Below are 26,898 nucleotides of genomic sequence, written 5' to 3' on the forward strand. Positions count from 1 at the left end.
CATTATTTTTGTCCACTCACACTTTTAACTTGCTTTTCGCCCCCAGGCCTTAGAAGAACGAAGGAAACCGCCCGGGCCATCAGTTTAGCTCCCGCCCCACCACCAAGTATAGGATTTTGTTGTAACTCTTTGTAAATTTTGTAAATTTGTTTAGAAATGCTCTGATATCCTGTTGAACTTAAGGAACTGAGGTTGAAGTGTGGTTGTTGGTTTAGTCTGGCTGTTGGTAGGTTGTTTTGAGACTTTTTGACAGGTGGAAGACTTTGGGTATGGTCAAATTACAGGGGAGACTCTGCCGAATTTTCGGCAGAAGTCGGAAGAGAATTTAATTAAAGAAAGGGGTAAAAAGGTAATTTGTGCCCGACATTCACCAAGTGTCGGACACGCACAGGAGTCGGCTCGGTTTTCAAAGCGAAAATTGGGTCGGGTCCTATCAAGAAATCGTTTCCTAACCCATGAGAAAGTAATGGGGAAAGTGAAGCTTTCCTCCCAACTTGGGTTTTGTTTTTTCGGAAAAGTTTAGGAAAATGAGCTGATATTAAATAAACATTTTTCATGATCATTTTGTCCCAATTAATAATTTAGAATTACAATATATCATTAAAATGCATTCTTTTTTTTATTTAATTTTTTATGGGTATAATTGAAAATTTATACAAACTTTGTTTTCCATTCCTACTCAAAACAAATATGGAAAAGGAAATAAAGTGATATCTCTCGGTTACTTTTCCAGCATTACCAAACGTGATAAATGAATCTTCCATTTCTCATCACATAGAAAATGATTTCCCCTCAAATTTGTTACATGAACCAAACGGGGCATTAGATGAAAACACCTAGAAAACTGAAAGTTTTGGGTTTTTTTTTTTTTGTTTTTTTTGTTTTTTTGTTTTTTTTTTTGGATTTTGGGAATTTTAGAAATTTTAATGACGTCTCGATACATATTTATTTTCGTAGGTCCACACAGGTTCTCCAATCCCTCTTGTTGGGCCCAATTCTCAATGATATTTCATCCCCTTGGTTTGTTATCCAACATCATTTTCATGCTGTCCCATATCTTGTTTTTTTTTTGGGTAAGATCAATGGCTCTTCTTTGAAGATGGACAAAATAGTGATGGTGGTTGATTCCATCAATTTGACAATAAAAACAAACAAATGTTTAACTGCTTCAATTATTGAGCGTAGAGAGGGAGAGAGAGCAGTTAGGCAAGTCGTCATTATTTATATAAATATCTTCAAATTGGTACCTTCATTTAAGTTTAATTTGGTAATTTTATTTCTCAAAAGGAAGCAAGACTTAGATTCATAGAATCAACTAACAGGCGTCTTGGATAAGATCAGAAGTACCTCTATCCAAAACAAAAAATACTCCTTAACCAAACCAAACCTTGCCAATATATGTACATTATTGGCTTCTGTAGGAGCAAATTGAAAAATAAATTTGGGGACTAGTTGTAAGAGACATCTAACATAAAAAATCTGCCCCATTGATTTGGTTTTACACACAAATAGTGTACTTTGAGGTAAATTGAACAATTAGTTTGGTTTGATTGAGTTCAACTTGGTTTGGTCTATTGAAAACCCGCCTATATTAATTGTATTTTAAAAAAAATTGATTATCACAATTTACTATCATATTTCAACAGGCACATTAATATTAGTCATTTAACACCAAAACTAAAATCTCTAGCACATTCAAATTTGACATCATCTATAAATTTCTCTTTGACATGTAATACCAAACCAAAGGGGCCACTAAATGAATCAGTTTGGTTCGGTTATGTATCTAATTTAAAGTTTAAAACTTAACCATTCATTCCAAACTATGACGTTACATTAGTTCGGTATCCGATTAGGCCACACAAACAAAACCAGACTAGATTCACTCTTACATTCACTTCATATGAATTATAATATTGTAAATCACCTTCAAGAATTTTTGTCATTTTATAACTAAAGTAAACAATATTCGATATTCGATAGTTTTATTAATATTCATGTTTCAAATGTAAAGTAAACAAAACTATAAATAAATTAAAAAAATAAGAAGGAAAATGCGTTTGCAATACAAGCGTTAAACAGAAACAGCTCAAAAAAGCTTCAGGTCATGCCGTACGTCATCGACAACGGAAGTAAAGTAAAGTACCACATACGTATAGAATTGCCCAAGGTACCCGCAGCCACAGTAACGTGGCAACTGTTGATTGGGTAGCTTCGTACAATAAGAAGCCCAATCAGTGCCCTCGCAGCACCAGAGAGACCCTCGTGACCTCAAATATTCAATAACAAGAATCTCCATCGATCTTCTCTCCTCCAACATACCACGGTTGTCGGAGAACTACAACAATGGCTCGCGTGACGCTGGTCTTGTCCGCCGCCTTGGTCCTGGTGGCGATCAGCTGCGGCGCAGCAGCATCGAGCTTCGACGAGTCCAACCCCATCAGATTGGTATCGGATGGCCTCCGTGAGCTGGAGCAGCAAGTCGTCCAAGTCCTCGGCTACTCTCGCCGCGCCCTCCACTTCGCCCGCTTCGCTCACCGGTGAGTGGGCCTCCCACACCCAGCACTCCGTCCCTCATAACCGTCAGATCAAAACAGAGATTAAATTCGTTTCTGAAGTCATGAGCTGTCGTTTTAGTTAATTAACTTTGTTTTTGTTTGTGTTAATGAAGGTACGGGAAGAAGTATGAGAGCGTGGAGGAGATGAAGCTGCGGTATGAGATTTTCTCGGAGAATAAGAAGCTGATTCGATCCACAAACAAGAAGGGCTTGCCTTACACTCTTGCTGTCAATCGTAATAATATTCTGAAGCCACCCTTTTCAATTTTTACTCTGTTTTTTCTCTGTTTTTAGTTCATAATAATAATAATAATAATAAAATAAAATAAAGAGAATAGAGTAATATTTTGGGATTTGGGTTTTGATTGTGTGGTTGCGTCGATGAATCGATGACGCTTCAGGGTTTGCTGATTGGAGTTGGGAAGAGTTCAGAAGGCAGAGGTTGGGAGCTGCCCAGAACTGCTCTGCCACCACAAAGGGCAGCCACAAGCTCACTGATGCCGTTCTTCCTGAATCGGTATACTAAAAGCTTAAGCTTTCTTCTTCTTTTTTAATGGACAGTCAAGACCCAGGTCTCAAATTCTTGTATTATATTTGTTTCTGTGTGTGTACAGAAAAACTGGAGAGAAGAAGGCATAGTGACCCCAGTTAAAGACCAAGGTCACTGTGGATCTTGCTGGACATTCAGGTTGGTTTAATTAGCTTAAGTACTTATAGATCATAGTTAAATGAAATGTGTGCTAATTAAGTGCCTCTAGTGTTTAACATAAATATGTGGCTGCTGCAGCACCACTGGGGCTCTTGAGGCAGCTTATGTGCAGGCATTCGGAAAGCAAATCTCTCTCTCTGAGCAGCAGCTTGTGGATTGTGCTGGAGCTTTCAATAACTTTGGCTGCAGTGGTGGGTTGCCATCTCAAGCTTTTGAGTACATCAAATACAACGGCGGTCTCGACACCGAGGCTGCATATCCTTACGTTGGAACCGACGGGGCTTGCAAATTTTCAGCTGAAAACGTTGGTGCCCAAGTGCTCGACTCTGTCAATATCACCCTGGTAAGCCTAGTAGGAGTGAAAAAAGAAAAATTAAAGAAGTTATTTCGACACGCTAATCCGACTGAATTAGTTGATATAAGTACTTTTGACTTTGAGATGTTTTAAGTTGAAGGAGCGCAGCTTCTAATGGTTATAGTGAAAATTATGCAGGGTGATGAACAAGAACTAAAGCATGCAGTTGCGTTTGTGCGGCCAGTCAGCGTCGCCTTTCAGGTGGTCAAAAGTTTCCGATTTTACAAGTCGGGAGTCTACACCAGTGACACTTGTGGCAGCAGTCCCATGGTGAGTTTTAATTTCAGATTAGGTGAATGAGGCAGAGTAGCCTTAATCTATGCTTATTTATCAAATTAAGTAAAATGTTAACCTAATTAATCTCCTAACTTTTGTTTGGCAGGATGTGAACCATGCTGTTCTTGCAGTTGGGTATGGAGAGGAAGGCGGTGTCCCCTTCTGGCTCATCAAGAACTCTTGGGGAGAAAGCTGGGGTGACAATGGCTACTTTAAGATGGAGTTTGGGAAGAACATGTGCGGTAAGTTTTCCGGTTAACTTTGGATTATGTTCTTGGCTGGGAATTGAGGTGCAGAGTCTTATTGATTTCGATGATCTGGATTGCAGGTGTTGCAACATGTGCATCGTACCCGATTGTTGCTTGAATTGGAAGAAATGGTGGCCTTGCTGTGGATATGTAATACAAAATTCATCTTGTTTCAGTCTGGGATGTACTGATGGAGTAGTAGGTTTCCAGCTTGAAGATGAAGAAGGGTTATTCTTTTGTGGTGATTGTAATGTTTCAGTCTTGCTGCACAAAATAAGATACAAGACTTTACTTATTTACGGCCAGTGTAATGATAAGCGACAAAGACTTGTGTTTAAATTATCTTGCCATTACACCAAAAGATATCAATCTAGTATTGTTTAATTTAATGCTTTATGCTGTTTAAATGTCATGGAATTTAATCCTTTAGAAAAGTAAATTGGGGTGATTTTGATGTTTCCTCGCGATAATACCCATCTGGATTATTGCAAAGTATGAATGACAGGCTTTGCTTTTCTCATTTAAATTTAATTTTCCTTTTAAGATGGAAGGGTCACAAGAACAACAAAGTCAAGTTCCCACTATCGCAAGCAACTTTGATCGTTAGAATTAAAGCTCGGCCGGCCAAAAAGTTGTAAAATTCTGATATCTATATTTTTTTTTCCTTTGGCTTGATAAAATTGTGATTTATTTTTTTTGGTTCTAAGGGAGCCGAAGCTTAGAAACAAAACTACATAAACATACTTCTGGGTCCAGCAACCCCCCTCAAATCTTCCAGTAGATAATGTCCAAACCCTTCAGACACGCTCTCCCAAAAACTACACCCCAAATCTAGTTTTGAGTTCAGAGCTGCCAATTTATCTGCAAGACAATTTCCTTCTCAATATTTTATGAGAAATATTGCAATCTTTGGACCTAAGCATCTTCTGGCAGCTAGTCACCAATTCTATGGTAAAGAGCCCATAATTCAGCTTGCAGAACTTGCCTAAAGCCCATGTTTGCAGAGAAGCCACCAAGACAAGCACCAGAGTAATCTCTGACAACACCCCCAACTCCAATGGCACCATCCTCAGACATACAACCATCAGTGTTTAATTTGTATCTGCCCTCCGGAGGAGGTTGCCCTAAACCCTAAAATTCTGATTTTTGGCTTCAACCAAAATCACCAATTCTAGGAAACCCTTTTGGGAGATCCATCATCTTTTTCTTTAATTTTTTTTTTAATTAAAAAAATTCCTTTCATTAGGCTTCCGTTGTCATGGTTAACTTTAATCCTTTATTACACTCCTTCCAGTTTATGTATTGCTCAAAGTTTAAATCCAGAACTGACAACACTGCACCGTGAATCTAAACTTAAAAGCCAAAAAGAAAAGAAATAGCTGAGAATATATATTTTGTGTGGTATTAGATTCAATGGAGTGAAATTCATACAACAGCAACTTCTCAGGTAATGCGGCAAAGCATCCTTGGTGCTGGTGGCAATGATTTTCATAATTTAGAAGAATCATTTGCAAGCCATCAATATGAAACGAGGCGAGCAAATCAATTATGACATACGCACTTGCTGATACGTTTGAAGTAATTAACATAGACAAGTATGCACAAAAATAATTCTATGCGAAGTGATTTATTCAGCTTATTCAGCTTTGTAATTCCTCCCTCCCACTTCCCTTTGCCTTGCCATAACACTAGATCCATGGTGGCTGAGAAGCCAGAACATGAACAACTACACTTGCGGAGTGTAGGGCTGGCCTATCGAAGAATTGTTTCGTTGAGCAAAAGTTGTATGGCAAGGCTAATATACAGTCTCGACTAAAAATGAACATGGGCAAAACACTTACTAGTTGTCGACTCATTTGTGTCACAAAACTGCCCATGCTTCATTCTGATACTTGAATTACCATTGTGGGAGGATCTTGTCCAACCACTGCAAGCAGTGTTCCAATTCCACTTTCGTGGCAGAGCTTCAATCAAACAGCCACTGTAATTTTTGCATTTGCTCTCAAATGATCAGCTCTTAGTGAAGGTGACATACCCAAATTCAGATCCTTATATGCAATTTTCTTAATGTGATGGGCTTCATTAGGCATCCCAGCCTTCATGAGGCAAGATATCAAAGAATCTACAGTGATGTTGTCTGGGGCACATCCAATCGCCAACATCCTTTTAAAGTTGCTAATTGCCTCTGACATTCTCCCTTTCATACAATTCCCGAGTATGAGAATGGTAAATGTCACTTTATCAGGGCTACATCTCTTCTCCTCCATCTCTGCCACAATTAGGTTTGCCTCATCAACATTGCCAGCCTTACAAAATCCATCTATCACAGGGTTATATATAAAAGGTCGGGGAATGACATTACTCCTCTTCAATTGCCTCAGAAACTCACGCGCCTCCTGTAGTCTATTCTCCTTGCACAAAGCATTAATAAGGACAGAGAACGTATATGCACTTGGAGATACATTTTTTGCATTCATCTCTTGCCAAAGCTTTAATCCCTGGCTCAGTTTCCCAGCTCGACAATAGCCATCAATTAGGGAAGTGAAGGTTATAACATCCGGACGATAACCATGAAAGAGCATTTTCTCATACATAGCACGTGCAGAAATCATGTTACCAGACTTACCAAATCCATCAATCAATGCATTAAAAGTAACAGAAGTTGGTCCAACTCCAGAATTATTCATCTCATCAAAAAGAACAGAGGCCTCCTCCATCTTACCCAATTTGCAGTAGCCTGATATGACTGACGTAAAAGTTATAACATCCGGTGAAAGTTCGATTCTTGACTGAACCTCCTTAAGTAAATGACACCCTCTATCTACCTCATTAGCCCTACAAAGTCCACTAATTAGTGTGTTATATGTAACGATATCAGGGTAACAACCAAAACTCTCCATATCACTGAAAAACTCAAAAGCCTTATCAATTTCTCCAATTCTGCATAAACCTCGAATTAGAATATTGAAAGTCCAACTATCTGGACGACAATGCGAACCCATATGCTTTCTAAATAAGCAAACAGCCTCCTCTACTTTATTCTGCTTAACCAACACATTGAACAAGTTATTGTACACCAAAGGCGACAATCTAACCTCACCACAGTGAACCTCATCAAGAAGGTTCTCAGCGTTATTTAACTTGCCCATTTGGGCATAGGATGATACCAATAGTTCTGCAATCGAATCATCAGGCGTATGGCCGTCACTCCTCATGTAATCAAACACCAACTTAGCAGAATCTTGAAGACCAATTTGACATAGAGACCTCAAAAGAAAATTGTACGTCCATACACTATGGTTAACACTCAAACTGAGCCTACTAAGCTCAAAGAACTTCAACCCCAGTTTCGGATGGTTTAGCCGTCTAATAACCTCGAAAGCAATAGAAGGCGTCAAGTTCTTACTAAGATAACCCAAGTAAGAATCCAAAGCATGCGAGCGAACAAAGAGTGTGCAAACAACCTTAACAAACCAAGCCTCTGGGTTTGATATTACCTCTATTTGAGGTCGAGCTCCTCCATGGGCAAGACTGTGGAAATGGGAAATGGCGATCTTGGAGGCTCGAACCCAAAAGGTGGGACGGGCTGTGAAGAACAAGAGGGTCATCTGCACCGCCACGCCATCACTTGGCTCAGCTCTGCTCTCGTAGATATTCTCAATCACAATCCTTGTCTGGGTTTGATTCGTTTGACCAGGTTTTCTTACGGGTGGCTCGGAAATCGAATTGGGTTTTCGATTCGGATCCTTAGTCTTCATGGAGATGACGAAAAACCCAACAATGTCAGCATAGCAATCCAAACTCTCATTGAAAAGTTAGGGAGAAATTAATCAGAGCAATACATAAAAGATGAAATGAAGGAAAACCCAAAAACCAGAAATGGAGGACGAAGCAGAAAGCCTGAAATTTGGCTCATTTTTCTGAAGCTGTGATAGCTCTGCCTTAGGGTTTATCACTGGGGATTTTAGTTGGAGCTTGTCTCACCGACCGGTTAAGGTAACATTACCCATCTTTGAGACTTAGTCTGTGGCGCTTTGGGCCAAATATTAAGCCCAATGCTTTGATACTTAAACAATAAGCAAAAAGTTAATTTTGTTCCATGTTGTTTGTCATCGATTTAACACTTTAGTCTCGTAGTTTTAATTTTGTCAATTTTATTCATATAGTTTTAATTGATAAAAAGTTAATTTAAATTTATGTAGTTTGTCGATTTATCACATTATATCAAACTTTGTGCTCAAAACATAACGGAATTGAAGAATTTTATAAATTTTATAAGGTGTCTTTGAATTGGTCGGTTTTAAATTATGAGGATGCAAATAGGATCTAACCAGTGAAAAAAGGTCTTGACTTGCAGATTAGAGATCTCAAGTTCGAATCCCTACGACATCATAGTTGCGTGTGTTTGTGAGAAATTCCTCTCCCCTAAAGTTTACAAACTATAAGGATTTAAAGTGATTTTTTGACTAAATAACATTATTTAATTGATTATTAATTAATTAATCAATTAATAAACAAGTATTAACGAGCAAGCTCTGCGAGAGTCTGAGAGACTGAACTTCCTTCTTTATAAAGGATCAAACTTGAAAGAGAGATCGTAATTCACATAGAAATTGAGAAATCTGTGATCAGAAATGTCAACAGAGAGAGAGAGGCACGCTTCGTTGCCCTCAACGTCTCCCGAGGACAACGCACTGTAAGTCTTCCTCAATCTTCGTTGTGATTGCCACACAATGCGTGAATGTGTTCACTTTCTGCTACCTGATTCAAAAATCACTGTTTTTGCTTCCATTGCTTCACTTTAAGGTTTCTGGATATAATGCATGAGGCTCCATTGTTCGGTCACCGGAAGTCGAGAAGCCTTTTCGGAAGTGTTTTTTACTTGATTATACTCGTAGGCTATGCTTCTCTGGCTGTCGCAGCTCCATGGATTTTTCATCCCATACGCGATTTAATCCCGCAATTGCTTTGTAGTTGCAACGTCCTTCTTCTGATAGTCACAGGTTTTTTGTAATTTTTGATCTGGGAATTGTTCAATTATAGCGAATTTTACTGTTTACACATCAAAATTGAATCTTTGATGCACTAGAGCTTGTGTTTAACGTTTTCAGGCATCTTTCAGCAGTATCTGGTATACCAAGTTCAGAAAATACGCTTGCAGGTAACCTTTTTGTTTAATTAGTTTTCTATTTCCTAGGATGGAACCCACATTATACACAAATACAACTTCCGAGTAGCTACACCCTTTGAACTGAAAGTTTATGTTGGTGCAAAAGGGTCATCAACACCAAAAGTTAGTTTATGGGGGATTAATCTTCCCCCGAGTTTCAGAATTGCATATTCCGAGTGGGAGTGACTCTGATAAACTTATTAAATGGATCCAGCTTCTAAACTGCACTCCTGTTTCAGTATTACTTGTCCGGTAGTATTTTTGTGTTGGGATGCTAAATTTTGCTGTTACATAAGCTACAACTTACTTGGTTTGTTAACCACGAGATGCACGTTGTTTCACAGGGGTATTATAGTTTCAGCCAGAAGTTGAAGCATATTGTTCGCCTACCTTTTGCAGCTACTTCATATGGTATGCCGGTTTGTGTTTGAGTTGTTTCTTTGGTCTGTTTTTCCCCCTCCGTCTTGAAATATGTCTACCTATTATTTTTCTGCTGTTATTTTCTCCCTGAATTTTTTATTATTAGCATTATTATTTGAATTTGGTTTCTGATATATTGCTTGAATGTTAGGAACTGCTGCAATGTTACTTGTCATGGTCTGGAGACCCCACATCAGTTTCCTTACTCTGCCCGCAATTTTGAGGTATCAACACCAACCTATGATGCTGAGCATAATAATTTCTTAATTAGAATATGTATCTGTTATCTCCTTTCCAGTTTCTTTACCCCTTTTCAAATCCATGATTTCAACAACATTAATGATTTCAAATTCTGGCCCAGGAAATCAAGATGTCGTGTGGACTTTGGTTGGATAAATTTGATATGAAAACTAGTTTTATGAATTGGCCCACGACTGAATATTGATTACCCTTATATTTTGCAGGACTGTTATGGTAATTGAAGCAATATGTGCCGGATCTTTTATGAGTATCTATATTGGTGAGAGTGTGTGCATTTGGGAAGTGCATTTTAATTACGAAGTTTGAAGTATTTATCAGGTTACTTGCTAGCTTACTTGGGGAACTTTCTTGGTTGTCATGCTGGAGGGTGGAGGCTTAATATGGGATCCTGTCTTATAAGGGATTTTTTCTTTTGGATCAAATAAGGGATTGTTTTTTAATCAGACCTTATTTAGGTGATTTGAAAAGCCTATTTATTCCCCAATTTTATGCCCAAGAGATTTAAAATTCTTCCATTTTACTGGATGGAATTTCAATGAATTAGATTCACAGGGCATTTGGTATACTATTATTTCATGCTGGTTATGTGAAAAAGTTATCCTTGCACTCAAACATTGTACTTAATCCTGTATTTTTATCATATCTTGCACAAAGTAGAGCTCCAACAAGCACAGCTATATACAGAACATGAGCTCTTATATTGATTGTAGTCACATCTCATTTATTTTTAATTCCGGTGTTTCCAGGTTATGTTCACCAGTACAACTCATTAAATTCCCAGCCTGATGTCTTAAAGTCATTATATTCTCCCCTTCAACCCTCAAGTTCTTTGGAAGGTTTGAGGTAATCATCTTTTTTTTTTCTTTTTCTTTTTTCCAGTGATATCCTATAATCTTGCTTCCAACCCTTATAAGAATGGAAGAGAGATACATCACAAGAATTTCTAACAGTTCATAACCGAAGATACTTGGATGAACTGGAAACTGCTATATTTCAAGCATCCTAAGGGAAGAAGTTTCTTTTGCTTGTGCACATGCAAAGAGGCATATGCATTAATACTTCAACTAAAACTGATGCAATATGTGTTGTGACAGGTATCATGATGCTGGTCGACTTTCTGATCAGCAGATGGCTTTGTTGCAATATCAGCGTGAAAACCTTCATTTTTTGAGTGAAGAGGTATCTCATGGTGTATTATTGAGATTGGTGGTTGTATTATTGCACTGATTCTTCTAACATGCAGTTCCCTCAGGTTTTTGACTAATGCTTTTAGTCACTTAAGTGTGGCATGGGAAATTAGGTGTTCCATGTTTGCATATTAAGTTTTTTCTAGTCGACTTTTTATTATTGTATTATTTATTCTTATTCTAAACTTGTATAGATCCTTCGATTGCAAGAGTGCTTAAGTAACTATGAACGAACTAATGATGGAAGCACACCTCAGGTAATTAATTTCTATTATTGAAGTACTCTGTTGAATAGGAAAAGCTCTTGAAGTGATTTCTAACATGGACATGCATATTTTAGGACTGCATGCATGCTTGCATGCCTGCCATAGTAATTTAAGCAGTGATCTTGTTTCATGCTATTTGTTATATGAAAAATGATCAAAGCAATGCTTACCAGTGTCTGTTTTTGCAGGTTGACCTTGCCCATCTATTGGCAGCTCGTGATCAGGAACTACGGACGGTTTCTGCTGAGGTAATACCTGGTTTGAATACCAAGTGGGTTTTCCTCTTGATACTTTATGAAAATTCAAAGGTTGTTAGTTTGATGCAGTTAGCTGATATCATCAGAATGAATATTTGAATGCTTCATATGTTGTTGTCTTCTACATCACATAATCAACGTTAATAGTTAACTCAGAGATATATTTACATTGCAGATGAATCAATTGCAGTCTGAGTTAAGGCTTGCTCGGTCGTTGATAGCTGAGAGGGATTCTGAAATCCAGAAAGTTCGGACGACCAACAATCAGGTATCCTACTGTATTAACTCTTAATGTTCAAAATTAAATATTTGGTTAATATCTGCCCAAAACCCTAAAAATCCTGTGAATCAAACCTCATGTTTATGCCGTTAGATTCTTGTATTGCATAGTTTTTCTTTATTCTTCGATTTCCTACCCATTTTAACTATTATTTGAACAGTACGTAGAGGAGAACGAAAGATTGAGAGCCATTTTAGGAGAATGGAGTACCCGAGCAGCAAAGGTATTATCATCCCTCCTCAAGTTATTTGTGAATAGCTACACTTTGTCAATGTAGTTGGCTTATCATTTTTCTTGCCATGAAATTTTTGGATAACGAATATGGTGATTTGTGATATTAAAGCTTGAACGAGCATTGGAGGCTGAGCGGATGTCCAATCTTGAATTACAAAAGAAGATTCCAACGCTCAGAAGTCAATCACAATCCTCATCTGAACCAACCAAGTAGCTTGGAGCTTCATCACTTTTTCTAGACGTGCATATTTGTAATTCTCTCCCTTTCATTTACTTCAGTTTGGGAAAGAAAATTTGGGAGGGAAAATGGACACGAAGCATTACACTTGTATATAACAATTGTGAATAAATCTATCAAAACAAAGCTGTAACTCTTTTTCAAAAACCAGCATGTTATGCGGAAGGATTTGATTACAACTTTTCCATTGTACAAGACGTAAGAGAATAACTTGTGGGTTTGATGGCCCAAAACTGCCGATACGCAATCCTTACAATTCTATTTGGTCCTCTATAGCTCAATTACAATGGCCTAACATGAGTTGTTTCGTTCAAAAAGAGACAACCAAAGACATAATTGTAAAAGTCACGGCCTCTAATTACTTCCTTGTCTCCAACTATAGCCTCCATATCGTATTTGCATGCTCTTCCACAGTCAGGACAGTAGGTCACCTACAAAGCGGTCAAAATTGCATTATTCGCACATCACTGTTTGAGACTAGCACGAAAGTGAGTTCAGCAATCCCTAATTTTGCAGAACTTCGGACTTCAATAAGCACCTCATTGATACTAAAGTGAAGAATCAGAAAAAGATGATGTTGCTTAAAATGCACATACCTCCAGTAACTTTGGCTGGAAAGAACTGTCAAGCATGACATCCACCCCATACATGGCCCTCGATGTTGTACTATGCATCTCTGGATGTACTCGTGCAGCTGCCTCAAAGACTGATCGGATCATTTTCTTAACTCTCGAATGAATATCCAACCAGTTAACTGCAACAAACACAGAATCAACGAAAGAAGTTAGTCAAGTACGCTTAGCATGCTAAAAGCCTAAAAACCTTTTCTCTTGAGGGTGAAGCAAGCAAACGAATACAAACTGGACATGCCCCTTATACCTTGGTGCTCCTGTTCAAATTCCCTCACAAATTCCGATGTGTTCTTGTGATTCAATGTCCCTCGGTAGTTCTGAAAGCCATAGTGAAGTGGTTATGAAATGAATTAACATTATATAAAGTCCTGTTGAATAATTCAAAAACTGAATTATAATCCTTATGCTACGGCATGGTGTGCAGAACATACCATAACAGTAAAGTGAGTCTCATACTCAAACAAACTGTGCTGGTCTAAAGAATATTGGTTGTTTGCCAATCTAACCTGAAATGGAGATGAAAATAACTAGTTGAAAAGAGAATTCTTACAGATAATAATTCAAACAATAAAGACCTGAAGGGATGTTCTTCCCATCAACTCCACAGAAGGTAAAAATATCCCTTCATGATTGGAAATCAGAAAGAATCTACTCAACAGAGACAACGTGCATACCCAGAAAGTGTCTGAAAGAAATATTTCCAAAGGGTTCATACTCCGGACTAAAACTATGTAGCGGATATCAAATTTTTTCCCTTGGAACAAAGCTGGGTGCTCAATATACTTCTGACATATCTTTGGTCCAGTCTCCATGAGCCGTATGATAGCAGATCTATTACCAGTGACAGTTGTATCTATAGTTCGTGCCATGTTCCAAGGTTTTAAGATCCATAGATTGTTAAGTCCATCTCTTTTACGTACACAATAGTCACCAATAAGTTGAGACAGATGTGTTTCAAGATTATACGTAGGCTGCAGCCATTCAGGAGATCCATGCGCCTGTTAATAGGGGGTAAAAAGATTCTGTTATTTCACTTTTGGTAAACAATTATAATAAGCAAGACGATTGTCTTGAAGGGAGAGAACTTAAGATATTTTAAACTGACGGACGAAAGACAAAGGAGGATCATGTAGAAGAGTATTAACACTAGCATTTGCATCCAATGTGAATCTGGTTTCTTAACCTTCTGAATAGTCTCTGCCAAATGATGTTTCATCACAATACACGCCTCAAAAGGAAACTGGTTTATGTACTGATTGTCTGTTATTCCTGTAGCCTTCTTCATATCCTCATCCACCTGTGTACACGTCCATATGATTTCTGCATCCTTCGGATCAGTGGCTGAAAGCACCACCCAAAACCGAGAGAGAGAGAGAGAGAGAGAGAGAGAGAGAGAGATCTATCAGAGCATGGCAACATAAAATACACACACTCAAAATATTCTAAAAGGAGAGTTCCTGAACAAGTACATAAGAAGTTAAGCCTAGAAAGTCATGCAAAACTGAACTACAATACTTACTGATTACAAACTCAGGACGTGTCAACAGTTCTTCTACTTGAGGTATATCAGTGTACACATGTAAAGCCGAGGTTTCACTACGATGCAGGCTTCTTGTTGGACATGAATCCAACGTCAGAGAGGTTAAATTCTTTGATTTCAAGCTCCGCTGGTGCTTTTCATACTCCTGCAGAAATTAATGTCAATTAATATCAAAATTTTTGACAAGCAACAATTTGAAAATAAATTATAGCTCAAACCAAATCCTAATGTTTTATTAGGTAACCATACTCTAATAAAATAATTCTCCGGTGTATTGAACCAAGCTGTGAGTCTGGCAGAACGTTGCTTGTCCTCTCCAATACCAAAAAGATAATCACGAGTGCACTCATAACCTTTTTGAACATTCTGGATTGGCCATAATATCGAGAAGCTGAAAATAATACAACCAATAAATTATTTTAATTACCGTGGTAGTTTCTCATACAAATTACACCAAAGACAAAGATGTATCAGTACAAATTATGCATATAACATCTCCATGGACCTATGTAAAGGACCAAAAGGAACATAGGCAATTAAATCCATTACTCCAAAGAACCCAGGTTTCTGCATCTACCTTTCAAATTGCCAATTTTGCCATACAAACAAGAAGAATGAAATTTCTACAGTACAATTATAAATTGGATACCAAGTTCATCTAAGAAGACGAGGAAAATTCGTAAGAAAAACAGAAAAGCAAATGGAAAAAAAAAAAAATTGACAACCTCACAGCTGATGCTAGTGTCCCCTCTGGCATGAAGAGAAAAGGTGCCACTCTGAAATTTGGCTCATCACTATGCCGCAAAGCTGAACCCAGCTCATCCATCACGTATCTACAAAGAACAACAAAGCAGAGGATCATCAGTTCAAAGTAAATAATTGGTGTTTATTCATGTACGTGCAATTTATTTATTCTGTGACGATAGTGATCTCAATTATTCAAGAGATACAACAAAACACCAAACAAGCAGAACCAGAGTACAACGATATGCAATGCTCCACTATAACCATGCTTTTCTATTTGAAAATACTTTAATAATCCACCGCTTATGTTCATGGACATTTTCAATGCATGAATCATCGAGAAATCTGTTTTCTTTGAGATTGAGAAACATACAGTACAGAGGTCTCGTCGATCTTCTCCTCATCTGCAAGTCGATATGTCATTAAATATAGCCACATTGCATTTATAACACGATCAGTAAGTGGCTCATCTGCAGTCCACTCAGGAAGACGTGGCTGAAGCACTGAGTCAACCACATCCTTTTCAGTTTCAAGTATTTTTGATGCATTGACATCATTTAGTACTGAAATATTAGGAAGAGATTCAAGAATTTGTACAGCACTTTCTCCAAGAGGGCCAGGAATATCCACCTATAAAATAAGTTCACATTTTAATTATAGTCAAAGTGGTTTGTTCAACGAAGGAAACTTTATGCTAGAGAAAAGTATTCCTGAAGATATTACCTCCAGGGACTGTAAAGAAGGAAAATTCCTGAGTAACTGCAACAAGTCACCCACTGCGGTCTCTTCCAATGGATTTCCCCGAAGATTCAAGTATGAAAGACATGGAAGCTGAAGAGGTGTAAATGCCTGAAAAAAAAAGAAGAAGAAAAAGTAACCATATCAGTGAATGCTGCTAGTTTACCAATCATCTAAGTATGTTCTTTGACTCTAAAAATCCACCATCATCCTTTACCATGTACGTAAAATAAAATATCAGACTTCGTCAGCAGAAATAGTAAAATGGTTTTGTGAAAAAAGTGAGAGATATATAGAAAATGCTTGAACCTTATTGAACAAATTGTGAATACATCTATTTGACAGATCAAGATCAGTGACTTGCTTCAATGCGTTGTCAGGCTGATCAACGCTCCCTGGATTTTCCTTATCATACACTCCTCCGCAAAACCCCATTGCCCACTCATCATAATTGGAGGTAAACTTTGAGTTATATATTTCAAGATTCGGCAATTCTCGAAGAACTTTATCTGCCAATTCATCACCACTGAGTTGACAAAAACAAAACAGAACAAAACAAAACAAAATCTCTCAGAAGTGGCTCAGTTAAAGCAGACATTAACACCTTTCTGAATATTAATAAGCATGCTTACCAATTTTGTACAACTGGGTTATTGTTCAGCCATAGAGCTCTTAGATTTTTGAACTTAGTAACTTCCCGAACAACTACTCCCACATTCTCAAGCTTATTTCCACACAAGGATAATGCAAACAAACCCTGAAAGTATAAACATACTAGACCTTAGGAAAATAAAATACTGCAAGATGTTCAAAAAATCGCTAGGCGGTAATTATAAATTTATTTTGAACTGCTTGAGGAGGAGAGAGAGGAGAGAGAGGCAGCTTGAGGTAGGTTTTCTTTAAAGTCAGGGGGGAAAAGAAAAAAAAAGGACCCGACCCGCCCAGGCCGCCTAGCGACTAGGCAGCGCCTATGCCGATTTTTCGAACACTTCTGATTGGGTTTATAGAGCTTTAGAAATGACATACTGGGCTCTTAGTAGACAAGTCTAAGGACGACAGCGTTTCATCATCGATGTCAAGGTCCTCAAGCTCCAACCACCTCACGTTCCCGTTGGCTTCAGTAATCTCATTTTCCAGTACCTCCAAAACGCTCCGTTTTGCATTGCCCTCACTCAAACGGTCCTCTTCTGACTCAGAATTCAAATCAGCATCCACACACATTATCGCCGCCATCCTCTCAGCCAACCCAGGAACTTCCATTAACTACACAACCAAACAAACCCCCAAAGATTAAAGCTTCATTCTTTTCGAATTTTTCTCGGAAACCAAACAGAGCACTAGAAAATCAGGACGGCTAGAGAAGTAAAGAACCTGCTTGTAAGCGTCGGAGAGGCGGAAAGTCCAGGCGTGATCGATAAGGAAGACGTCGGAGTGTTCGGGCATGGAGTCGGAGGTCAAAACAAGACGCCGCTGACGGCCGTCCTCGGTGGGCTCGATTTGGAAGTGGGACCCGCCATCGAAGCTCTCCGAAAGAAGCTTCTGGAACAGCTGGCGGTGCAGTGACTGAGGCAATCCCGAGGCTGCCAGAAGCAGACCGTGAACTTTGACAAAGTCCTCGTAGGTTTCGATTCTCGTCATTGCGATTGTCGACTGCGTACGACGAGGTTTCACTTGCTGTGTCTGATCTGATGAGTGTACCACTGGTTTTGGCGGCGGCTGAGTGAGAAAAAAGGAGGAAGAGGAGTCTAATTTCCAGGAGAATTTAGATTTGGGTTGGGCTTTATTTGGTTCCACAATTATTCGGCTTAATGGGTTGGATATTGGTTGGGCCCACTTTGTGAGAGTGGGTCCTTATTTTTTTTAAGCGAACAGGAACCCCCTTTGGCCCTGAGCCAAGCATTCCCTTTCAGGAAAGTCCCAACAGTATACTTCATGGCCTCTGTCTTGTCAATGACTTTATATCCAGACCACTTGACCCTGTTATCAGTCTTGGCACTCTTGCTGCCACTGCCTGATGCTTCTCAGGACCTGCCGTGTTTCTGAATCCCATGGACTTTGCCACAAAACCTTCTCCTAAGGCGGTTGAAACAGAAACAAATGAAAAAAAAAGGAATAAGTGCCATTGACAATGGCATTAACTTCTTACAGTAAGTATGGAAGTGGAGCATATCATATGGTTTAAAATGGTGAGTTAGGCCTTATATATATATCCGTCTGCAAAGTTCTTATTCCCGGTGATGATGCTCTTCTGTGACCCATCACCGTATATGGTAACATTTGGCATCTTTTTTGTCACAATCACAGTCTCATCAGTCATCATAGACTCCTCCTTTAACGTAGATGATATATCTGAATTTTCATAAGGCTAAAAACAAACTAATAAATGCAGATAGCAAGTGTGTGTAATTATTTGGATCTTGACTCTCTCTTGGGTTCACCATAGAATGAAAAGGAAAAATTGTGTTGAAGAAGATTAACATTGGATAGCCATTGAAGGTTCAGCAGACAAACGCTGCATCAACGCAAACCCAATTGAAAGGCCAAAATCATTTTTAGATCCACTTTTCTTCATCTCGATGTTCATTTTTATATTTGTTAGATTGGTTGAATGGACCTCTCTTCTCTGCGAGCCATGGACCTCGCAGGGGAGGAGTAAACGTATAGCCGTGCGGCTATGCTCTTTAAATAGAATATTTTAAACGTATAGCCGTCCGGCTATACTCTATAAAAGGAATATTTTAAACATACCGTCGTGCGGCTATACCATTTAAATAGAATATTTTAAAAGTATAGCCGGGCGGCTATACCATTTAAATAGAATATTTATAAAGTATATCCGCACGGCTATATATACTTTAAATAGAATATTTTAACAGTATAGCCGCGCGGCTATACTATTTAATTAGAATATTTTAAAAGTATAGCCGGTCGGCTATACCTATTAAATATAATAATTTAAAAATATAGCTGGCGGCCATACCGAGCTCTGCATTTCTTTTTTAATTACTTTAATTAGTATTTTAAAATGTTATTAAAGAAAAAATATAATAAAACTTACGAAGTTAATTAAAATATTTAATACTAATTATTCCCTAAAGAAATAGATGAATGAAAATGTAGAACACAAGACATTTGGATGTTAAAAGAAACAGTAAGAACGGGGTTCGCTAGGTTCATAATGTCTTTGAATGTGTAAAACATACGAATCTGGTACTCGCTTCCAAACGACATGAAACTAGAGGCAAGAAAACTCGGGTGATTTTTTCTTTCAATTCATTTGAAATTTTGGAAGGGAGGAACGGGAAGGATAATCCGGACCCAAATCTGAGCGAAACAGGGTGAGAAACTGGAAAGAAAAGGGAGATGATGCAAGGGAATGCAAGATTCAAAGTGTCCGGGAGAAATTTAGATTTGGGTTGGGCTTTATTTGCTTAGATAGTAGTTGGGCTCACTTCTGGAGAATATCTTGACTTCAATTGCGTCAAAGTCAAAGGCAGAAAGTCAAAGAAAGAGACAAAAGATCATTAGACCCCAAATTCAATTTTCATGTGGGGTTGAGGCCCACTTTATTACAAGGCTTCTTAAAAATCATCTCTTTCGTCCCCTAATTTCTCCTCATTCAACGGAGACGTGCAAAATGCCCCTCATCAGTACCTGCTATGTGTTTTTGGAAAATTCGATGTCCAAACTGTCACCTACTGTAGGTACTGTTAAATGTTATCCTCCCTCCTTTTTTTTGTGTGGTGGATGCATCGATTACTTTAATGTTTTGTGTTTTTAACTTCATTTTGAGTGCATGTTGCTTTGCCTAACAACAAAAGTTGCACAAAAGATTACACCATTGACTTCATTTTTAGTGAAGACCTACCTTCATCCAACACAAAATCTTAAAGTTAAAGATAGATGCATTCAGTCGTAAACTATGAGTATCAAAGTAAATATAGATGCTTTTATGTTTCTACAAGTTCAATTCTAGAATGTTCGAGTTTACACATCATCATATCTTTGTCCTTTTTCTATAGCTTTTACTTTCGAGAAGCATTAGAATATATAATAGAACAATAATATTATTTGTACCACATTTACTAATCATCTATTTAATAGAGGTGACTCCTATCATTATATATGCGACCAGAGGCAGAGCCACACAGGGGCCAGTGTGGTCCCGGGCCCTCACTCAAGTTTTTTTATATTTTAAAAGTAATATATTTTTATGTATATCTATATGTATATTACTTTTAAATACTTTCTGTTTTAATATGTACTCATATGTGTTGTGGTGGACCTATTAAGGCACAAGGAGGTGCTTCAAATTGTCATTTTGCTCAACTGGTGGTGGTGCACTTCAAGTGTACAGATTACCTTATTTCCATTTTCAACCTTTAAGTAAATGTCTTTGTCCTTTTACTTTCATTTATTTTTATATTATTCCATTTACTTAAGTTTATAGTGTAAATAAGGAAGTACCCCCTATTTGGATTTAAATAAAAATACTAGAAAATCAAATTCCCACCAAATTAAAATATCAAACAATCGTTTTTAGTGCAAAATACAATTTATGCTAAAAATGATGGCTCATTAAGTCAATATATACTTCATACTAAAATCCCATAAAATCAAGTTTTCTTATTTGATGTGTAAGGAATAAAAGCCGCCAAAAATTATCTTAAGAAAATGATTATTATGAAAAACCATTTTTCATACTTAGTCAATATTTACATAAAACATTTTTTCATGTATGATATGAATGCATAAAGGGGCCTAAGGTTTTTTTTTTTTTTTTTTTTTTTAAGTTGCTACTCTTTGTCTATCTCTTGCAATATGTGATATATATATATATATATATACTATTTTTCGTATGTATTATGAATTCGAATTTTTGATTCTTTATAATTTGTAAGAGGCCCCCACACACATGAAATTTTGGCTTCGCCACTGTATGCGACATGTTTGTATTAGAGAGGAAGTCAATAAATATGGTATAAATAGCATGTGAAGTTCTACAATACGTGATCTTTATTCTAAATTTCAACTCGGCTCATAAAAATTCAAAATTGTTATGAATAAACCACTCTTATATTATTAAACGTGTTATTTGTATATGACATAATACCATATACCATAGTGATAAATATTACGAATGTACAATTGCTTTTCGAATCTCTCTATCTTGTTCTCATGAGGAGAGGAACACAAATGATAGGTGCACGAACAAAACACTATCACCAAGCCACATTATGAGAGAAATACAAAGAATAAGTATTTACACAACTATATACCTAAGAATTTGTACCCGATGAGAAGGCATAATAGAGATTTTTGTGTTTACCAAAAAATATAATTTATTAAAAGATTCTAGATATTATGGGAAACCATGTTCTGGTGAAACCTGCAAGCAAGCATAAATCAACCAATGTGCTAGAATCTATGATCATCATCTTTTTCCTTTTTGGTTGGGATGGATGAGGACTTTGGGCGCTTGCTAAGAGCAAAGTGTAAAGAAATATTCATCATTATCAAAATCACAGTGGGGCCAGCCATCACATTCACACACAGACAGAATCAACCAGATCCTTGTTCAGCATCAAAACACCACAGTTCATACCATGAGCCGACCACACACAAAATCTCCCCACACCCCAAAAGAAAAGATTTTTTTTAAAAATGGATAAATTAATAAGCAGATAACTCAGTTTACTGTTCCCCATATTCCCATATTTTAAGTTTTGGTTCAAATCAGGATAAGGCTTGGCCTCACTTATTTATTCTCTCCTTTTATCTTTCCCTTCGCTTCATTTATCCATATTTCAATTCAGATAGACTTTTCTCAGAAACAGAGTATATATTTATATGAGAAAAATGGAGAAAATATCGCCACCCCATGTGCTCTTCACCAGCTATTAATAGCCCATCTCAGTCATCTCTCTTCTCTCTGTTTTCTTTCAATCCAAATCCACTCTTTTTTCTATGCAAGCTTCCAACTTTGAACCAGCCCACATGCCTATTGCTTTAGACAGAAATGGTGGTGGCGGCAATATGATCCAAAGGCCGAGGTTCATCCACGGGATGCCTTGTCTCTCGATGCACGACTCGTCGGAGAACAAGGGCTTTGCTCAACATCGTCGTTTGGAGCAGGACTTGGACTCTTGTAGTTCGTCTTCAGTTGGTCGGAATAGTGATTCGTCTGATGGGTCATCGGAGGGCGACGACTCTGGTGAGGCTGAGATTCAGAGCTCGTATAAAGGACCTTTGGACACCATGGACCAGCTTGAGGAGGTTTTGCCTGTCAAGTATGTTATTTGCCACCTTTTACTTTGCTGGGTTTTTATTTACTTTGGATTTTAATTGGTTGCTTTTGTAGTTTTATTGAATTAGAGAATTGGGTTTTCGTAATTTTGGTTGAAGTTTGATGCTTGATTGGTTTTTGGAGAATATTGCTGTTTCTTATTGAACAAAGACTTGAGCTTGAGTATTATTAGCATCTGTTGTTTTGCTAATTATTCAATAATATACAGAAACCCCCAGAAATGAAAAATTGGAAACAAGAGAGAAAGCGAAGCAGTTATGTTTGAAGCTTAGCTCACAAGTGTTTCATAAATTTGGATTTGTTTGTATGTTTTGTATGGTTTTCGTGAAGCTAGAGGAAGTGAGAAGAATATTAAATGTTTGAGCCTTGTGGTAGATGCTCTTGTTGTTTGCGTTTTGAAAATTGGAAAGGGAATTCAATCAAGGCACGTTGTTGTTTCTGTCTAATTTTCATTGGGTTTTTTGTTTGTGGTTCTTTGTTGTCATTTCAATGTTTTCTTGCTTTATGTCTTTACTATCCTCCAATGATGAAAACTGTTCGAATTTAGTTTTTCTACCTTCTCTAGTCTTCTCAGCAACCAAACAGAGCTTTAGAAAAACTTTGAGGGAGTCCTAGTATGGAGGCGATATGTAACCTTAGATAGTATAGTTCTTTTACTCTTTTCGTCATGTTTTTTTTATTTCTTGAAGTTTGTTGACATAGAAGCCTGAATTAATGTTCAATCTATCTGTATATTACATCCGTCTTTTTGGCAGAAGAGGAAAGATGAGTTTTTGACAGTCAGTCTCTACTAATAATTTGATTAGTTCAAGTTTTGAACTTTTCTAATTGGGAGCTTTAAACTAAAAATGAGAGGGTTTCATTGTTCAAGAAAATGCTCAATGGTTAAAAGAATTTCTCAAAAAGCCTGAAAAGGAAGGCACTCCACACTCCTTCCATGCTTTGTGCAAGTTTTTGTTAATTGTTCTTTGGTTTGTGTCATGCATGAATGATAATTCGTCTGTGTGACAAATATTTGGCCATTATTGTAGGAGATCATTTCCACATGATTTAGATGAATCTCTTTAAGATCATCATGCAAACTACATTCTCGAGAAACATATTTACAAGTATGATTGGACATACTATCTTATCTTTTCACGCATATGATTTCTAATATGCTTGTGATGTCCTCTGTTTCATTTCAGGAGAGGCATATCTATGTTTTATAGTGGCAAATCAAAGTCCTTCACAAGCCTGGAAGATGTCTCGTCTGTTTCTTCTGTTAAGGACCTTGAAAAGCCAAAAAATCATTTTATGAAGAAGCGCAAGAATTTATTAGCCCATAGTAATGATAGGAATTGCAATAACCCTTTGAAGAATAATGGTGCAGTAAAGAGACCAACTGCTAACTCTAGTCGAGGTTCATTTCTTATTGGGGAGAACTTGAGCAGCTCAATTTCACCACCTCCTACTTCCTGTCTTCCACCTCTGCATCCACCTCTACATCCAGACAGTAAAAGATCTCCTGGTAATGGATCATCCCCACCTCCTCTTCGACGGAACTCTCCTTGGCGGTCGTTCTCTCTGTCTGATCTACAGTGTGTCGCTGCAGCAACGCCTAACATAACTGGCTTGGAAATTTGAAGTGTCAAGAATCTACTCTGACAGTTCAGGTTTACGTTTCGTTTTCACGATTCCGGAAGAATGTTGGTGGTGTTGAAGTTTCAGTCTCATGGGTTTTTCCCCTGTTCTTGCAGCATCTGCATACCATGTCCGGGCATCTTGAAGATCTAATCAGAGCTATAATGTTTCCCACATATAGGCTTTAGTTGTTATGTTGATGACTGCACTGCGTCATTTGTATCATACTAGTATCACATTTATGTTTCTTGTTCCAAATATTTTGACATAATTAAAAATTGCACCGACTCATATAATTATATGGAAGCCATTAAAACTCCAAGTGCATCTTTTAAACGACAGAATGATGTTAATTTTTGAAAAGCATTTCCAAGTATCGTCTCTAGAGGCAAAATTCATATTGAGGATATACATTCAATTACAGAAATGATGTCATTCTGTTATTTTCCTGATACATAAACCCAATTTAGTTGATCAAGTAATGCTCATCACTGCCAATTCATTGAGAGCAGTGTAGTAAAGAAGTGAATACAAGTCTCTTCTTCAGAACCACCAAAGATTTCAAATCAGTGTTTTAGGATTTTGGTCTTTAAACACGCATTCAAACTACAACTATTTCAATTTAAAAGAAAGAAGAATCTTCTAACAGCTTAATTAATTCAGCTGCAGGAAGAAACAGAAAATGCATGAGAAAGAATGGTTGCAAAGTCTTAGAATTAGTTGCATGCAGTGCCGTTTTACGGAAAAACAAAAAAGCTGCAGTTTTTAGCAGATAGCCAACTAAGAAACAAAGTGTTAAGGTACCCACAGACCTTCAGGCATTTGTAAAATCTTCACAGGGCCAAAATACAAAATTTCTCAGAACCGGGAAGAAATTTAATGACACCAGGCAAATATGCCATAAATTTTTTTGTAAGCACATGAACTTTTGTCTTGCCATATATGATTTCTTGCTTAAAAGTGATGTCTAAAACAACAAAAACCTCTAAAAACAGACAAGAAAATTGATAAGAACTGCATTATGACAGCAGTGCCTTTAAATCAACTCGGGACCAAACTCTGAACTCATATTTTGGTGCTGCTGTCAGGTGCTCTCTTGACCTTGGTCATACAAAACCTGGTTGCATAGAACCAGGCCTCATTCATTGTGAGAAAACCAGCCCAGCGTAAGAAAAAAGCTTCCAGGTTTGTTTCCGAACTTAACCCACATTGATTTTTGTGATCAAAATCTTGTCTTTTTTCTTTCATCTTCTTTTTCTTCAACTGATTTTGGAATCTGTGTGTTGATGTTACCAAAAAGATAGCAGGGTCTTAGCACATTTTGGTGGAGGAAGGAAGCACAAAATGGATTCTTATACTTCTTCTCAGTTTGTGTCGCAAGAGGGTTTCAAACTGTTTCATTCCATTGACAGAGATTTGTACACCATCTTGGCAATTCACCTCTGCAGGGACCCACTGGAGTCCATGCAGGTCATGGCCCTCTGGCTCTGGTTGGAGAAAGTTGGGTTCAAGAATGCTGTGAAAAAGATCCTATCTTTACCTTTCATTTTGATCAATGAGCTTGCAGATGAGGCAGTGACATGCCTCAACATAATCAATGGCACCCATTTTTCTTTACCATTTGAGGCCAATGACATTCCTCTCCTCCAAAGCTTCATGGAAAAAGAAGTGTCCCTCCAATTTTTCCATGAGAATCAGCAAGCTGCAGCTCAAGGTGTCACCAAAGCTGCCAACATTGTGTGCCTCCCAGCATTTGATGACATTATGAAGCAAGCCATTGAGATAAATTTTTCCCAAAACTCAGCAGATCACAGCCAGGTGATTTTATCATCATCATCTTCTTCTTCTTCATCTTCATCTTCATCTTCAATTCAACAACAACAACTACAAGCTTTGCCCCAAATTCTGGTGCCACCAAACGAGAGGACCATGTTTGTGACATTCTCGAAAGGGTACCCAGTACATGAGCATGAAGTGAAACAATTTTTCACAGCAGCATTTGGGGATTGCGTCGAGTCTCTGCAGATGCAAGAAGTGCAGCCTTTTGAACAATCTCTGTTTGCTCGTGTGGTTTTCCACTCTGCATCAACCATTGAAGCCATACTCAGTGGGGTGAGCAAGGCCAAATTTACAATCAATGGAAAGCATGTGTGGGTCAGAAGATTTGTGCCAAAACGCGCAAGGTCTTTGCTTCCACAAATGCCGTGGCAACCAATTTCCCCTTTTGGGCCATAGTTGTTTAGAGGGGTAAATTTTGTATGGTGAACTTGTGCTAAAATAAATGAAAGTTTACCTGCTTGCCTCTTAAGCAGAAGTTGTGCCCATATGACGAGTTATATTTTAAGATTTGTACATTCTTTGTGCATATTTTGAATGGAAGGTCACATTTGATCATTGGGATAACACAAAAAATGATCCCATTCAAGATAGTAACAAAGTAAATATCTTTTGATTACTTACAACTTTGGCATGGAGTGAATTTAGAAGTTGCCTTTATATATGAAAATTTTGCCTATCATGTCATTGTATCAACAAATCATCCACCATAGTTAGACTAATTTAGGATATAAAGAACCTATTACTTTTAACAAATTATATGTATCATTATTCTGGAATGCAAATCAATTTTGTGATCGGATCATGTTGCATGTCTAGTTCATAGCACACAAGAATAAATGCATTTAAGCAATTGGATGAGGTCAATAAAAAAAAAAGGTGCTATGTAGTTTTGTGTGTTCAAAGGGTCGTAAGAAAGCAAATGTTTGCACATGGGTCCGACACCTGCTTAGTAGGGCAAAGATGAGTTCATACAAGACAACGCACCGATGTCTCCTCACACTTAATAATCTTCTAGT

At 37.7% G+C, this 26,898-nt stretch overlaps 6 protein-coding genes across 8 annotated transcripts; 4 read left to right on the forward strand and 2 right to left on the reverse strand.

The window, feature by feature from the left end:
- The first annotated feature begins 2,167 nt into the window (after positions 1 to 2,167).
- Positions 2,168 to 4,585, forward strand: LOC117634136 (thiol protease aleurain-like). The gene is made up of 8 exons (XM_034368071.1): positions 2,168 to 2,540; positions 2,672 to 2,793; positions 2,960 to 3,075; positions 3,173 to 3,246; positions 3,346 to 3,610; positions 3,761 to 3,892; positions 4,005 to 4,140; positions 4,227 to 4,585. The coding sequence occupies exons 1-8, from the start codon at positions 2,347 to 2,349 to the stop codon at positions 4,262 to 4,264; spliced, it is 1,077 nt and encodes a 358-aa protein (XP_034223962.1). The 5' UTR covers positions 2,168 to 2,346; the 3' UTR covers positions 4,265 to 4,585.
- Positions 4,586 to 5,750: 1,165 nt separating this feature from the next.
- Positions 5,751 to 8,115, reverse strand: LOC117633519 (pentatricopeptide repeat-containing protein At2g06000). The gene has a single exon (XM_034367156.1). It carries the CDS (start codon positions 7,902 to 7,904, stop codon positions 6,117 to 6,119), a length of 1,788 nt encoding a protein of 595 aa, XP_034223047.1. The 5' UTR covers positions 7,905 to 8,115; the 3' UTR covers positions 5,751 to 6,116.
- Positions 8,116 to 8,706: 591 nt separating this feature from the next.
- LOC117634205 (protein FIP1) lies at positions 8,707 to 12,600 on the forward strand. Its single transcript, XM_034368177.1, has 13 exons — positions 8,707 to 8,842; positions 8,953 to 9,149; positions 9,258 to 9,307; positions 9,661 to 9,727; positions 9,888 to 9,960; positions 10,201 to 10,256; positions 10,744 to 10,840; positions 11,092 to 11,176; positions 11,379 to 11,441; positions 11,639 to 11,698; positions 11,883 to 11,975; positions 12,148 to 12,210; positions 12,331 to 12,600. Exons 1-13 carry the CDS (start codon positions 8,781 to 8,783, stop codon positions 12,433 to 12,435), a joined length of 1,071 nt encoding a protein of 356 aa, XP_034224068.1. The 5' UTR covers positions 8,707 to 8,780; the 3' UTR covers positions 12,436 to 12,600.
- On the reverse strand, positions 12,574 to 17,942 carry LOC117634204 (tubulin--tyrosine ligase-like protein 12). 3 transcript variants are annotated; one of them, XM_034368174.1, is made up of 15 exons: positions 17,485 to 17,936; positions 17,140 to 17,376; positions 16,746 to 16,870; positions 16,423 to 16,639; positions 16,099 to 16,224; positions 15,749 to 16,005; positions 15,357 to 15,464; positions 14,881 to 15,022; positions 14,611 to 14,776; positions 14,275 to 14,432; positions 13,766 to 14,089; positions 13,523 to 13,597; positions 13,339 to 13,408; positions 13,056 to 13,213; positions 12,574 to 12,890 (listed from the first exon to the last, which is right to left on the reverse strand). In XM_034368174.1, the coding sequence occupies exons 1-15, from the start codon at positions 17,749 to 17,751 to the stop codon at positions 12,741 to 12,743; spliced, it is 2,580 nt and encodes an 859-aa protein (XP_034224065.1). In that variant the 5' UTR covers positions 17,752 to 17,936; the 3' UTR covers positions 12,574 to 12,740. The 3 variants fall into 3 exon arrangements, 2 of the variants coding, with proteins under 2 accessions (XP_034224065.1, XP_034224066.1); XR_004586743.1 differs by having other exon boundaries at positions 12,774 to 12,890; positions 13,056 to 13,181; positions 17,485 to 17,941; XM_034368175.1 differs by lacking the exon at positions 12,574 to 12,890 and having other exon boundaries at positions 13,063 to 13,188; positions 17,485 to 17,942.
- A 3,792-nt stretch (positions 17,943 to 21,734) lies between these two features.
- Positions 21,735 to 24,365, forward strand: LOC117635838. Its single transcript, XM_034370208.1, has 2 exons — positions 21,735 to 22,403; positions 23,608 to 24,365. Exons 1-2 carry the CDS (start codon positions 22,081 to 22,083, stop codon positions 24,044 to 24,046), a joined length of 762 nt encoding a protein of 253 aa, XP_034226099.1. The 5' UTR covers positions 21,735 to 22,080; the 3' UTR covers positions 24,047 to 24,365.
- Positions 24,366 to 25,387: 1,022 nt separating this feature from the next.
- On the forward strand, positions 25,388 to 26,278 carry LOC117635495. The gene is made up of 2 exons (XM_034369804.1): positions 25,388 to 25,861; positions 25,967 to 26,278. The coding sequence occupies exons 1-2, from the start codon at positions 25,388 to 25,390 to the stop codon at positions 26,276 to 26,278; spliced, it is 786 nt and encodes a 261-aa protein (XP_034225695.1).
- Positions 26,279 to 26,898: the final 620 nt, after the last annotated feature.

Source organism: Prunus dulcis, chromosome 7, assembly GCF_902201215.1.
Source record: "Prunus dulcis chromosome 7, ALMONDv2, whole genome shotgun sequence".
In the NCBI taxonomy this organism is placed as follows: Eukaryota; Viridiplantae; Streptophyta; class Magnoliopsida; order Rosales; family Rosaceae; genus Prunus; species Prunus dulcis.